This window comes from Haliotis asinina, chromosome 3 (genome assembly GCF_037392515.1).
Source record: "Haliotis asinina isolate JCU_RB_2024 chromosome 3, JCU_Hal_asi_v2, whole genome shotgun sequence".
Taxonomy (NCBI): Eukaryota; Metazoa; Mollusca; class Gastropoda; order Lepetellida; family Haliotidae; genus Haliotis; species Haliotis asinina.
Genome location: NC_090282.1, coordinates 9,265,978 through 9,280,650, shown reverse-complemented (window position 1 = coordinate 9,280,650; position 14,673 = coordinate 9,265,978). Strand labels below are relative to the sequence as shown.

The 14,673-nt window shown below is 42.1% G+C and overlaps 1 protein-coding gene across 1 annotated transcript; it reads right to left on the bottom strand.

Moving 5' to 3' along the window:
- Positions 1–1,146: 1,146 nt before the first annotated feature.
- Positions 1,147–14,670, bottom strand: LOC137277324 (organic cation transporter protein-like). The gene is made up of 11 exons (XM_067809006.1): positions 14,381–14,670; positions 9,290–9,444; positions 6,298–6,500; positions 5,476–5,706; positions 4,960–5,162; positions 4,184–4,663; positions 3,935–4,069; positions 3,568–3,653; positions 2,900–3,020; positions 2,386–2,458; positions 1,147–2,120 (listed from the first exon to the last, which is right to left on the bottom strand). The coding sequence occupies exons 1-11, from the start codon at positions 14,668–14,670 to the stop codon at positions 1,932–1,934; spliced, it is 2,166 nt and encodes a 721-aa protein (XP_067665107.1). The 3' UTR covers positions 1,147–1,931.
- Positions 14,671–14,673: the final 3 nt, after the last annotated feature.

Genomic DNA, 14,673 nt, shown 5'->3' with positions numbered 1-14,673 from the left:
GGTCGTTTTTAAATGATCGAATCAGGATGAGACAATTCAGTGCTTGACAATCAGGACTATCAACCTAGGCACGAACATGACGTGTTAACCGAATCAACGAGTTTCTAGTTACCGTTTGTCGCCTCTGAATTATGACTTTCTGAAGGTCGATTCTAACCCAGATCGTTATGGGAGATTGTGGTTAAATAAACTCCAAAAGCAGAAATGAGTATGCCATTACAAGAGCAGACATCTGAGACCAAAAAGTTGTTTTCAGCGCAAAGGTAATGGAAACAGTCGGTATAGTAAGGATCGTTATGCAAGTCCTGGAAGAGAGGTCCCGTTACGCCTAGTCACAGCAAACCGTGGCAGCCACCAGTGCCGTGATACCATTGGGGGAGCTCATTGCTCGAGACTACTTCCATTTAACGTTTAAGGCACAACCGTACACGCTCGCGTCTTGCTCAATAATTTAACAGATTTACATCACTCAAAGTCTCTGTAAAGTCTTGAGAAAACGTTTAGAAACATTTTCTAAATATGACGTATCTTTGACCAGTCCCTTTGTACGTGTATATATATTCCTAAGGGGGTTTTGTTTCACTGTGATAGTGCTCGTTTCTAAGACGAGCAGTTGACATGCCCTTGCGTATAGTTGTGACGTGTGCAAGCGCATGTGGCAGGATACGTTAGTTCTGTAGCAAACACCTGTCATGATGACATCGAAGTCACAATAATATTGGTAGTAATACAATGACACCCATCTCTCAGAGTGAAATTGTTATGTTACAAGCAATGTCATGAAAATCCTATTGCGTAGCAATCAAATACATATTCACTACCAGTAGAAAGTAGTTTTGTAGATTTTGTAACAAGGTGAAAACAAACCTACATAGCATTCATGCTCTGACTGCGGGATGTTCGCCACAGAGCGCCGCCATTTATTTTGAATCGTGGCGTCAGACGAATCAATTAGAGTATGGTCTGTTTTCATCAAGTTAGAAATATGCTTTTAAACCATGACCAAAAGAATTTTGCATGACACAGCTTGGAACATAACGATTTATAACTTTTATGACAACAAGCGATTTTGACAAAATCGTTTGTGAAAACAACCTGTAACTCGGAAGCTAGGCAAAACTGGTGACAAGATTAAATGACTGTAGATTGTGAAAACAAAGCTTTTATTTTCCACAAGAATTGTCACATTTGCAGGTTTAGACAAGCCTTTAAACCAGATAATAATTATTTACCTCAGAGATGTACATGAATTCTACAATGACCCACACAGACATACCTCACATTACGACACGGAGAAGCACACCTCTGATTGGTTGAAATTTCGTCCGCGGAAGAAATTGTGCGCTGTTGATTTAAGGTAATTACATGTCGAAATGAGCAGTTTTAATGACAGGATTTCATTTATAACGATGCCAGTAAATCATATAAGTAATTGAGACCCCCAGAGTATATGTGATCGTTAAAGCATTGTAACTGAGAGCTTTGGCGAGTAGAGTCGCATATTATACGCGCGCTTCTATCAGTTTCATTGTCTTTGATGTCGGTATACACATTTGCGTCCCATGTTCACATTGGGGCATTTTCCTCTGACCAGATTCAAATCAAACAAGTGAAACTGAGCAACCATTGATAACGCCGTAGCCCTCTTCAACCACTACTTGCATTTGACAAACATTATAAAACTGACAAACGATTACTAAAGAATACGTGTATTTGACAGCTTGTATAGTTTCGACAATAAGAACTTCATTTCGTTCACAAAATCAAATTGAAGTGAGTGATTACATGGATGCGCATATTCTGTCCGCGTCCTCACGTGCAGTTTGGATGTTAGTTGCATGATGTTATCACCCGCTGTATAATGACTAGTTTCGTGCTTATATTTACATACACTGTGATTTTCAGCGTTGGTATCTCCAGGGCGGTGAGAATTAAATGTCATCAGGTCGTTTATCTTTCCTTTTCTGGCCGGGGAGGTTAGCTCGGTACCATTCTTTGATTTCTTCCATCGTCTGCGGCAGCTCGTGACCACGTGTTTCTGGTAGAAACTGAATAAGGAATCCAGCGAGGAGACACATGATCACAAAGATGGCACCCGGTGCCCAGGCCACGACCTTTGCCTGCAGATAATGGGGTGAGTGAGTTAAGTTTTACGCCGCTATTAGCAATACTCTAGCAATATCACAACGCGGGACACCACAAATAAACTTCACACATTGTACCCATGTCGGTGTGACGAACGAATGCGTTAACCACTGGACTACCTCGTCGCCCCAGATAATGGAGAAACAGGCCATAATAACGTGTAAAAGGATGACCTTCTTGGCGCCTTCACGGTGTGTGGAAGTATCCAAATAATTAAAGTGTAATATAAACCTGACTTACAAGCTTTGAGGCGAATGGAGATAGCATCCCCCCAAGCCTAGACACCGAGGACGCTGCTCCCAGACCAACGTTCCTGGAACGTAAACAGACAAATATCTGTCAGTTTACAGAAGATACTTTTGTTTGGAGATTAAGATTTATCATTGACTCGAAAAGGAATATTTGTGGGAACCACTGAACTGATGTTTGAAAGGTATGTTCGTGTGAGGACGGGGTAGGGATAATAAGGGGATCAGAGATTTAATGTTTGTGGTGATGTTTGACAAGCTAGGCCTACTGAGGGCCATCGCTGAAATGGGCTTTCTAAAGGAGTGATCTTCTGAATGAGAGAGTAGAGATTATTAGAGGGATCGGAGAGTTGATGTCTGTGATGACGTTTGACAAACTGGGGCAACTGTCGATATCTGTAAGGGTCGGTCTTGTGATTGACAGAGAAGGGTTAATTAGAGCGATCAGTGACTCGCTGTTTGTGGCGATGTTTGGCAAGCTAGGACTACCGAGGGTCTCCACTGACCTGAGGTTTGTAGGGAAGAGTTCCGGGGTGTAGATAAAGAGGGTGCCGAAGGCAGTCGTAATCGTGAGCTTCCCGATCATAGACAAGATGGTGGCGGCGATCTGGGCCGCCTGGCTGTCAGCTGAATACAATAACTTGTTTAGAACCACTAAGTACAGCATTAATTCTTTAAAAATACACACACACACACACACACACACACACACTCTCTCTCTCTCTCTCTCTCACACACACACACACAATCACTCCCCCTTCCCCCGCTCTCTCCATCTCTCTCTCTCTCACACACACACATCCACGCACCGACACACACTTACACAAGAACGATCAAGGAAATTCAAAGCGACCAAATAAAACACGTACACAATACTCTTCAGTCCACTGAAGTAAAGGCACCTGTTGCTTGGAACGCACTTTTCTGTCTACAATATTGCGAACTCTATTCCATCTACAATAACCAAACTTGACAGAGTGCCGTCATGACTGGTCGGTATGTTTTTAACAATGAAACCGTGCAATGGCGCTACTCCGTCACTTTCGAGGTGTCGTGGCTGTATCGAGCGGGCCTAAGTCTACCCCTGCGCTCCTGGTAAGTGCCATCCACATATATAGCAGATTTATGTACACGTTTTGGGCTAGGGACGGCACTGAGCCATGCAAGGACTTACCAACGAATGTCGTGAGCAGGACGGCACCAAGCAAACTCACTCCGGCTGTAGTGTGGAACATCAGTGAAGGCTTCTTCCGGCCAAACCTACAGCACAACAGCAAAATTATTATGCAACATGGTTAGACCATATATATGAATATTGCTGTTTTTCCTTACCACCCAACCCGAAACATCATTTCGCACACAAGAGAACACAAGAGTACGAATTATTCACACTTCTGAAATAAAGCAAAATTTGATGTAAAAACAAAATCCTCACACCCTACCCATACTTGAAAAAAGTGATGAGAAATAATTTGATCACAATCCGTACGTTTATCCCAACCCGTACCCTCAGACCGACGCTGTCACCCAGCGCCAGGTACCTTTCTAGAGTCAAATAGATGAGAAGAGCTGCCGGGACTTCGACTACAGAGTTACAGAAGTAGTTCAGGTAACGGTTTCCTGCCAGTGCGGAAGACGTCATGTACAAGCCGTAATACACCAGAGAATCCACGACCCTGAAGCAGGTAAAATAAGGTGTAGGTTCTAGTACAAAAGTACGGTCCTATTAAATGTCAAAAACAATTTACAATTGAAACACGTACAGGTTGAGTTGTTTATGCGTTACTTACCAACAATACCACACAATGAGAGCGTTTTTAAAAATCATCTTGTTCCTGAGAATATCAAGCAGATTGTACTTTTTAGTAGACTTGTGAGTTACTCCCGGCCTATTTTCGTCGTCTTTCGTCCTCTGCAGCACGTTGTTCACGTTCTGACCATTTAGAAGCAATGTCTTAGCTTCGTTCTCAGCCGTAGACGCGTTCTCGATGCAGTCGACCATCTGTACGTCGTTGATGCCAGTAGGTACGTGTACGGTAGCTCTAACTATCGTTTTCTGGATGCCATTGCTAAGCCCGTTCACTGGACGCACCAGGTCCTGGCAACACTTGTCTGTAGCGTCCAGAGTGACCTTCTCCTCTGAGTAATTGTATGACGCCATCACGTCTTCTAGTGGAACTTTGTTAATTTTCGCTGCCTTCTTCAGTATCCTTTCCACTTCTTTCGCTTTTCCATTGGCCATCAACCACCTGAGTGTCTCATCCAGTTTGCTAATCAAAGAAACAGGCAGAATATAGGAAGAACGTTACAATATAATGATATAAATAAGAAGAATAGAAGCATTCTGTGGCATGCCATTTGGATTTTAGCACACTGTTGCTGGAAGGAAAGAGCACAAAATTAAGGAAAAGCAAATGAAATACTAATGGGTGAGTCAGTCCTAACGTCTAATAATTTTAATTTTCGGGCACATTTTGAAATGTCCAATTATTAATACACGAACGCGCGCACACGCACATACGTACGTACATACCTACATATTGAAATATTACCAGCCGATACTCACAAGGGCAAGATGAGGGAATATGTGGCAGTCAAGGCCACTGCGAGTTGTAGGTACCTCCAGCTGACGTTACGGAGGAGGTATGCGAGGGGTGCGAGCGTAACAAGAGCGATACCCCAAAGGCAGCTGCCGATAGTTCCAGCTTTGAACCTCTTCTCTGTTGGCGCCCACTCTAGGATCATTGTCGCTATCGTGAGATCGGTCCCCTGCAACGTCAATTACGTGGTCACAGATGTCGTAACTAGGCAACAGCAAGCGTTTAAACTGTTCCCCCGAAAAACATATTTTACTCTTCCACAGAAAATACGTGACATTTACTACGAACATTAATGTAATTTCCATAATCCCACGCATATTTAGGGAAATCAAAGTGACTTAAATATGTACGAGTGTACTAGCAGATTCAAGTGACTGAATAAATCCTTTAAGTTGGATGGCGTATGTTGGCTAGACTTTAGTAGGCTACACAGCTCTCCTGCAGGAAGAGGTACTTGGCAGTTCGCAATGAACATAAATTACTTGTTGGCAGATCCCGCCGATGAATCGGAAAGTCGCGAAGACGGCATAGTTTGGAGAGAAAGCCAAAACGAGTCCCGTGATGATCAGTCCAATCACGTTGGTGATGTACGTCCACTTCCGACCGAACCTGTCCGAAAGAGACGAACACAAGATGGCGCCCGTCGCTTGCCCCAACACAAACAAAGTCTGAGTGAGCTCCGAAAGCGATGCCTTCCCACAGACCAGATCCCACTAGAACAGGAAGTTTAGTGTCAACTCGCAGTATGTGCACTGAATTTCAACCAAAGGATGTATTTTAGTGGTTTAAACGTGCGATCGTTACACTGAAGATCCTAATGAACTCAATGTTGAAACCCGTTTTAGGTGTCACCACAATGATGTTAAGTGGCGTCTCACATTCAGATTGATAATTTCCAGTCCAATGTTTGCTATTTTTCATAGCTTTGTCATGTTAGGAGAACGACATAAAGCCACTATCAGTAACTCGCTTACTCATGGTTTGCATCATCCAAAGTGTTGCCACTCACACAGGATTATCTGGTCTGAACTTTAATGTGTTTTCGTTTTGGCCACTGTGCATTCTAATTTCAGAGCGTGTATGTTTCCATCATTATTATGTTACCATTCTTATTATTGTTGGATTAACCACGTAAAATCATCCGCATTCAATCATTCATTTTCCAGACCTACATGTTGTGTTTTAGAAACACTGAGAAGTTGTATTGATGGCGATCCATTGCAGAAATATTTTGCTACAGTACTCAAGACGTGTTAAGCCGTTACTTCCTGATGTGAGGATTGCAGGTACTACCACACACTTACGTCAGACACCATGGACACCTGCTTGTGTTCCAGGTAGGTGTTCCCAGCTACACAATCAGTACGTTCGGTCACGATGCCCTGGCTTGTGTTGGTGTCAACGAAGATGTCGCACTCGCCGTACCTGATTGTGCTGTCGTTCCGGATAGTCAAACCCAACTCCGATGTGTTTGTCACCTCGCTGCACGTGTGCGGACCATCATAACCTGCAACATCATAACCTCCAGCATCATAACCTACAACATCATAACCTCCAGCATCGTAACCTACAACATCATAACCTGCAACATCGTAACCTACAACATCATAACCTGCAACATCATAACCTCCAGCATCGTAACCTGCAACATCGTAACCTACAACATCATAACCTGCAACATCATAACCTCCAGCATCAAAACCTGCAACATCATAACCTCCAGCATCATAACCTACAACATCATAACCTGCAACATCGTAACCTACAACATCATAACCTACAACATCATAACCTGCAACATCATAACCTCCAGCATCGTAACCTTCAACATCGTAACCTACAACATCATAACCTACAACATCATAACCTGCAACATCATAACCTCCAGCATCATAACCTACAACATCATAACCTGCAACATCGTAACCTACAACATCATAACCTACAACATCATAACCTGCAACACCATAACCTCCAGCATCGTAACCTGCAACATTGTAACCTACAACATCATAACCTGCAACATCATAACCTCCAGCATCATAACCTGCAACATCATAACCTCCAGCACCGTAACCTACAACATCATAACCTGCAACATCGTAACCTACATCATAACCTGCAACATCGTAACCTGCAACATCATAACCTGCAACATCGTAACCTACAACATCATAACCTGCAACATCGTAACCTCCAGCATCGTAACCTACAACATCATAACCTGCAACATCGTAACCTACAACATCATAACCTACAACATCTTAAACTGCAACATCGTAACCTGCAACATCGTAACCTACAACATCATAACCTACAACATCACAACCTGCAACAAAATAACCTATAACATATAACCTGCAACATCATAGGTGGAATTAAAACGGCGGGTAACCAGTAGTGCGCCATGGGGATTCTGTTACTGACTTTATAACTGCTGACCACGTTGTTCCGTGTCGCCACAGTCAGTGACAATTTGCAATATGCATCGCCGTAAGTCTTTCGCTAAGGACGATGACTCCTACATACCTGTTCGTGTTCGTGACATCGCACACACAGAGCAATGAATGAAGACCAGAAATACCCTCTTTCATTTTAAGGTATTCAACCCTCACTTGACATCACCTAGATTCGCCATAAACCAAATCAGACAATGAGTCTGTGTTTCCGTCCGGGAGCGAACTCGATCGCTATTCACCGTTTAGACATATTCTGTCTATTCTGTCACGTTTTGATTCCCATAACACGGAGGCTTATTGTCTCTATTGGTTACCGAAAAGCAAACAGAGTTGTTTTGAAGGTAGCCCCCATTTCGAAGGTTTAATTGTTTAGAAGTTTTAATTAATATATAAGGCTTTGGTACGCATTCTCGGCTCTTTTTAGTTGTCATTACGAACAAGCAGATTACCCAAGTAACAGTAATATATATTTATGAGACTATCTCTCCACCCCAGCATCGACAAATTTGACCTACTTCCGTTTCCATGGCTGCCAAAAGACCTGTTCACGGTCAGAGAGCTATTGACAAGTTATGTGAACCCACAGGACAACCCAAAGATGACTTACTTGGATAGTCAGTCTGATACAAAATCTCATTGCTAACGGAACCACCCGGAGGACGGTAAGGTAGAATATCGCCGTTTTACCTGCAGAGTCAGAATCAGACAAGGCGGGAAAGACGCATTTTGTGACGTTTTTGAGTGCTTTATATTATTTACATCAGCGTTTGTTTTGTGAGATGTTTGATATCGATATAATGTCAAGTAGTTATTGGCTGTCGTTGTAGAAACTATCGATGGGTAGACAATAAAGAGATCGAGTTATCACAAGCACGACATGTTACCTTCGAGGTATCTAAAGGATATACACCCCAGATTTCATCTGAGTTTGACCAATTAGAAGGAATGTGGTCATATGTCTGTCATGATTTATCCATTGGTGCCATTGATATCGATATAATGTCAAGTAGTTATTGGCTGTCGTTGTAGAAACTATCGATGGGTAGACAATAAAGAGATCGAGTTATCACAAGCACGACATGTTACCTTCGAGGTATCTAAAGGATATACACCCCAGATTTCATCTGAGTTTGACCAATTAGAAGGAATGTGGTCATATGTCTGTCATGATTTATCCATTGGTGCCATTGATATCGATATAATGTCAAGTAGTTATTGGCTGTCGTTGTAGAAACTATCGATGGGTAGACAATAAAGAGATCGAGTTATCACAAGCACGACATGTTACCTTCGAGGTATCTAAAGGATATACACCCCAGATTTCATCTGAGTTTGACCAATTAGAAGGAATGTGGTCATATGTCTGTCATGATTTATCCATTGGTGCCATTGATATCGATATAATGTCAAGTAGTTATTGGCTGTCGTAGAAACTATCGATGGGTAGACAATAAAGAGATCGAGTTATCACAAGCACGACATGTTACCTTCGAGGTATCTAAAGGATATACACCCCAGATTTCATCTGAGTTTGACCAATTAGAAGGAATGTGGTCATATGTCTGTCATGATTTATCCATTGGTGCCATTGATATCGATATAATGTCAAGTAGTTATTGGCTGTCGTTGTAGAAACTATCGATGGGTAGACAATAAAGAGATCGAGTTATCACAAGCACGACATGTTACCTTCGAGGTATCTAAAGGATATACACCCCAGATTTCATCTGAGTTTGACCAATTAGAAGGAATGTGGTCATATGTCTGTCATGATTTATCCATTGGTGCCATGGTGGATTGTGTCCATATATATGTCCACGTGCGTGGCGTGACTTACCCACAAAGATGTAGGAGAGGATGGTGAGTGACCCTGGGAGCACAGACATGTAGATGAGACCCATCTGTGTCACCTGGTACCTCCCGTACCACTTCAGCGTGTTCAGCACCCGGTCAAGGTTAGTATGATCCGCCATGCCTGCCATAACAGCAAACCTATGTTACCACAGGGAGGTACTTGTCTGATATATCGTGAAGGTAAGCTTTAACTTTCTGATCCTGTTCAGTGGAGGCAAATATACAATATTTCGCATTTCGACCTACCTGCTCGTGTGTTTTTGGCTAAATGATGGATGCCTCCCCGGAGAAACATTTCATCATGAAAACACGCTTGCCCCTGGGGGCAAACTTGTTTTACTAAAACAATTCGGTTTAATTTCGTACGCAAGCCCAGATAGAGCACAGAGACATTATGAGAAACGCGAGGGTGTACCAATAACGTATGAGCACGCATTCATTCATTCGTTTGGTTCTTAATTTATTTATTAATTAACCGATTGTAATAAAATTAGGCAGAATATGCAAATTCACAAGATAACAAAAACAATGGCTTGATATTATTTAAGGGTTTAATTGCAAAAGTTGTTTTTTTTCTGACGTAGACAAGTACCGTTATGAATAAATGCATATATGATTTGAAACATATACCTATGGACCATAATTTATTTTACTGACGTTAAAGTTTTAATTCCCCTATACTGCCAACCTAGAACACAATGTACATATGTATACACGGCTGTCTCTCGGTGATACACACAATCATCTATACACATGACCGGATACAAAAGTTTCATCATTACTGCCTAAGCAGGAATCGAAAGTATGTCCATATTGTGAACACTACAGAAACCAGTGTGCCGCCGGTACAGATGCTTTAGGACACCGTCGCTGCTGAACACCGCCTACTCTGTAACATTACCCATACCGAGACGTGAACTCTTCCTTTCCAAATGCACGTTACCATTGCAACATAGACAATGAAATCCTTAAATAGGGCGTCTTCGACATGACATTTGTCCTCTTATGTCATTTTTTGGATTTCACTTCCTCAGCAAAATACAAATTCTAATACTTTTTAGGTTGAGTCCCATTCGGGATTCGAACCCGCACCCTCAGAGTCAGGCACCTAATCGCTAGCACACAAAGTCAGCCGCCTAACCCGTTCAGCCACCGCGACTTCCACAAAAATGAAAGTCGGACAACTGGTAGCCTAGACTGCGTACTTTGTGTACCCGTCTGATAACTTCAACTGACCGATATTGTGGTCAGTGCGTAAGTATACAGCACTGTTGGACAATCCAGTACCTACCTGCAACGTGACGTTATGGGATCCCAACAGAAAGGACCTCAAGCACGTCAGAAACCTTGAATGATATGTCCTCACACTGCTGATGTTGAGAGTCACGTGAGCAGGGTCGTGCCTGGGCATCTGTAAACCTCATTCCTGTGATACAGTGCTACTTGGCCCTGCATAAATAATTTTAATCACCTTTTTTAACACTATATTCCTTTCCAAGTTCCTTACTGCGCATCACAGAATCATTCGGGGTTTGGAGAACCTTCCATGATCGTGCCAATATTTGACAAACCCAGACAACTGCCCCTTTTGAGATATGTTGAAGCGAGGTATTTCATTACCTGTTGCTACTGCTTCTACAACAACACCATCGACTGCATAATGCATCTACAACAGTGACTACTGCAACTATAAAGCTAGCTACTGCCACTAAATAATTAAATGCTTCCTCATACCTCTTCAACACAAACTGCTCGCTTTAAAACACAAACTACTGCCTATAAAACGGCCTCTACAAAACCAATTACTGTCTCTACAACGCCAGATCTGCCTCTGCAATACCAGTCACTGCCTTTAAAACACCAACTGTTGCCGCTACAACATGAATTACTGCCTTTACAACACCAATTTTTGCCTCTAAACACCAACGGCTAAAGCAACAACTCCTGCCTCTACAACACCAACTGCCGCCTCTGCACCAACTATTCCTGCCTCTACAACACAAGCTGCTGCATCTACAGCACAAATTACTACCTCTGTAACACCAACTGCTGCCTCTTCAACACTAACTGTTGCCTCTACAACACCTACTATTACCTCTGCTACACCGATTATTGTATCTGTAACACCAGTTCTCTCTTCAACATTAATTACTGCCTCTACAACACCAATTATTGCCTCTACCACACCAACTACAGATTTTTCAATAGTTATTATTGCCTCTACAACACCAACTACTGCCTCAACAACTCCAACTGGTGCCTCTTCAACACCAGCTACTGCCTCTTCAACACCAATTATTGCCTCTACAACACCAAGTACTGCCTCATCAACATCAGTTTCTTCCTCCTCAACACGAACTACTGCTTCTTCAAAACTATATGTACTGCCTCTAGAACACCATTTACATTGCCTACAATGCCAGGTTCTGACAACACAGTACAAACTGTCCTCAAGACCATCTGTTGCTTTTGTATTGCTACAAGATTGTATTTTCTGCATTTGGTATTATTATTGATTAAGTGATAGTTATTATTGGGTCACAATGTTTAGAGTTTTGAGAGAAGGTTATTATGGGTCACATTTCATATTAGAGTATTTTAGTGGCACGCCCGTAACGTAGCGCTCCCCTTAGTGTGTTTTGACTTGCCGATCGAGAAGGTTCCATACTTCACTGGAATGCTCAAGATTTAGCCGATTCACTGCAATGACTGTGTATATATCTTGAGGCTGGTTGTTGTGTTCACACTCACACACACACACACACACACACACACACACACACACACACACACACACACACACACACGGACTTACACCACAAAGTTATACCGGAGTTGTGTCATTATTCGGCATATCTACATGTGTCTGCCTCTGCATCAAGCCTACACCATTCACAATTGCTCGCTGTGAAAGATTTAGTAAAACTATTTCTCACTGAAAACCAAGACTTTGGCGAGTTGATGTTATATTGGTGATCCCTTACTTTACTACTTTACTAGGGCATTGTACTAGAAACCTTTATTCTGAATCTTTGTATCTTGCTCTTTGGTCAATACATATTACTGAATATTTTAGACGTGTCAGTGATATATTTTGCAGTTCTGAGCGAATGTCTTATAGCTCTTGTCACGGGAAATTTTTAACTGTAACAGTATCACAAAATAATACGTCTACAACTCCAATAAATATCATTCCAACACCGACTACTGCCCTCAGCACTACAGGAGTGCTAGTCCTCTAATCTTTGTTGTCTGCATAGGTGCCAAAGACGTTCGTTCATAACTCCCATAAGGATAGGCCTTTGTGCATCAGATGTTTACCTGTTTGCAATAAAAATACGTCTTCAAAACGCAAGTGTCTTTGCTGATAGTTTGCATTTGATTGCAAAGACTGACTCGCGAAATACATTCCATAAATAGGCTATTCCAAGACATGCACATTGTCGCAACAAAACAATATTCAATAACGGTTTAATTGTAGCACAACAACGATCGGTCCATCTGTCTGTCTTTTGGCATTGATCAGTGCACCTGTAGCAAGGCCTCTCTAGAACGTATCTCTTAACGGAAACACAGTGCTTGTACCGCTTATTGTATTGCTTAATGACACCATCTATTTTCCTATTATTTTTAGATTTATCTTGATCACACAGTGGATATACTATCAGATGTCCTCAATGTGTAGTGGTATTTATCATGAAAGGTTTCAGTGAGATGATATGGAGGCATAACATCGAAGTCTTGTGTATGCAGATACTAATGTGAACTATTCCTTAACTATAGCTGTGTGTATATTCATTTCAGTTCTCATATTCTCGTGATTATGAAACCAGAAACAGCTGGTGCTTCAAGATGGGATGGGCAAGACTGAAGTCACTGACTGATGCCACGAGAATGCTAGCGTGAAAAAACATGTGCCCTACATTTTTATCTCTCAGTCATGTCTGTCCGTCAGTCTGTAATCATTTTGTTTCCTGAGCATAAGTCAGTAACCTTTCAATATTTTAGACAAAAATTGATAATAAAAATATAATAAACTGAACCTATGGTTGTTCCTTTTGCCAGACTCGATAATTTACCCGCCGCCGCCATACGTAATAGCGGAGTCTGTAATCATTTTGTTTCCTGAGCATAAGTCAGTAACCTTTCAATATTTTAGACAAAAATTGATAATAAAAATATAATAAACTGAACCTATGGTTGTTCCTTTTGCTATTTACAGATTTTTGGCATTTTTACTTTCAATATTTACCTGTAAAACGTGGTAGATATATCAATCAGCAACTAAAGTGGTGCCTTTTGATATTAACATGTTTTTGTAATTTATTGTTGTCTGGGTTTCCATGGAATCGTTTCGAACTTAGTGTCAAAAGTGAGAGGTGTGTTTCGTTTCTGGAGAAAAAACATGAAGAGTTCTTACTGTCTTTCTGGAAAACTTTGCAGATATGTGAGGCAGACCCCATAGTGTTGGATTTTGCTATTTGCTATTTTTGTCATTTCTCATTCCACGGAAACGATTCATACTTACAAATATGTGGGGGTAGGGGGGATATGTCATCTTATGATGATTCCTGTTTATAAAATGCATCATTGCTTCAGAAAGTGAGTCAGTTTTAGCTTTAGAAGCTGGATGACGTCAGCAGAAATTCTGTGCCACAGATTCAAGTGAACTTATTCGAGCTGCTGTCAGTTTTCTGGTGGCGGTTGTTCACGTTGTGGAGGTTGTCTCATTGAGGTAACCTGGCAGTATGCGAACAAACGTTGTCCTGTTGCAAGATCAAACCCCTGTAGACGCACAAATAACGCACTTGGTCTCTGTACCGAGAGCAGCCATATTTCCGTGAGGGATGACAAGTCGTTTTCTCTGCTGACCACCAAGCCCACCCCATACCATATAACGCCGCCACTATCAAACGTGTGCACCTCTTGAACACAGTTTGTCCCCAGTCGTTCATTCTCTCCCCTCATTTCAGAACATGTTGGAACTCTCTTCCCAATCACGTCGCTGCCACTGACGTACACTTTGAGCCCAGTATAACCTGTATTGAGAGTGTTGACGGGTCAAGGTCATTACTCGAAAGGGACAGGGAGCTCTGATGACCACAAGGACCGTTGGTAGTACGGCTCGTCTATTGATGGGATGTTCCAAGGCCGTCGCCGTGACGAATCTGTTTCGCAGGTGTATTGACCGGATGTAGTGGTCTTCAGCTGGTGTGGTAACCCTTGGTCTACCCGTTCTTGGACGGTCTTCATGTCTGGCCTGTCAGTTGGTAACAGCTTGCTGATGGTTGCTTGACTGCAGCGTGGTGTGAGGTCCCCATTTCTGTCGGCTTGTGAAAGTGTTGGCATTTCTGTGATGTTCATTTT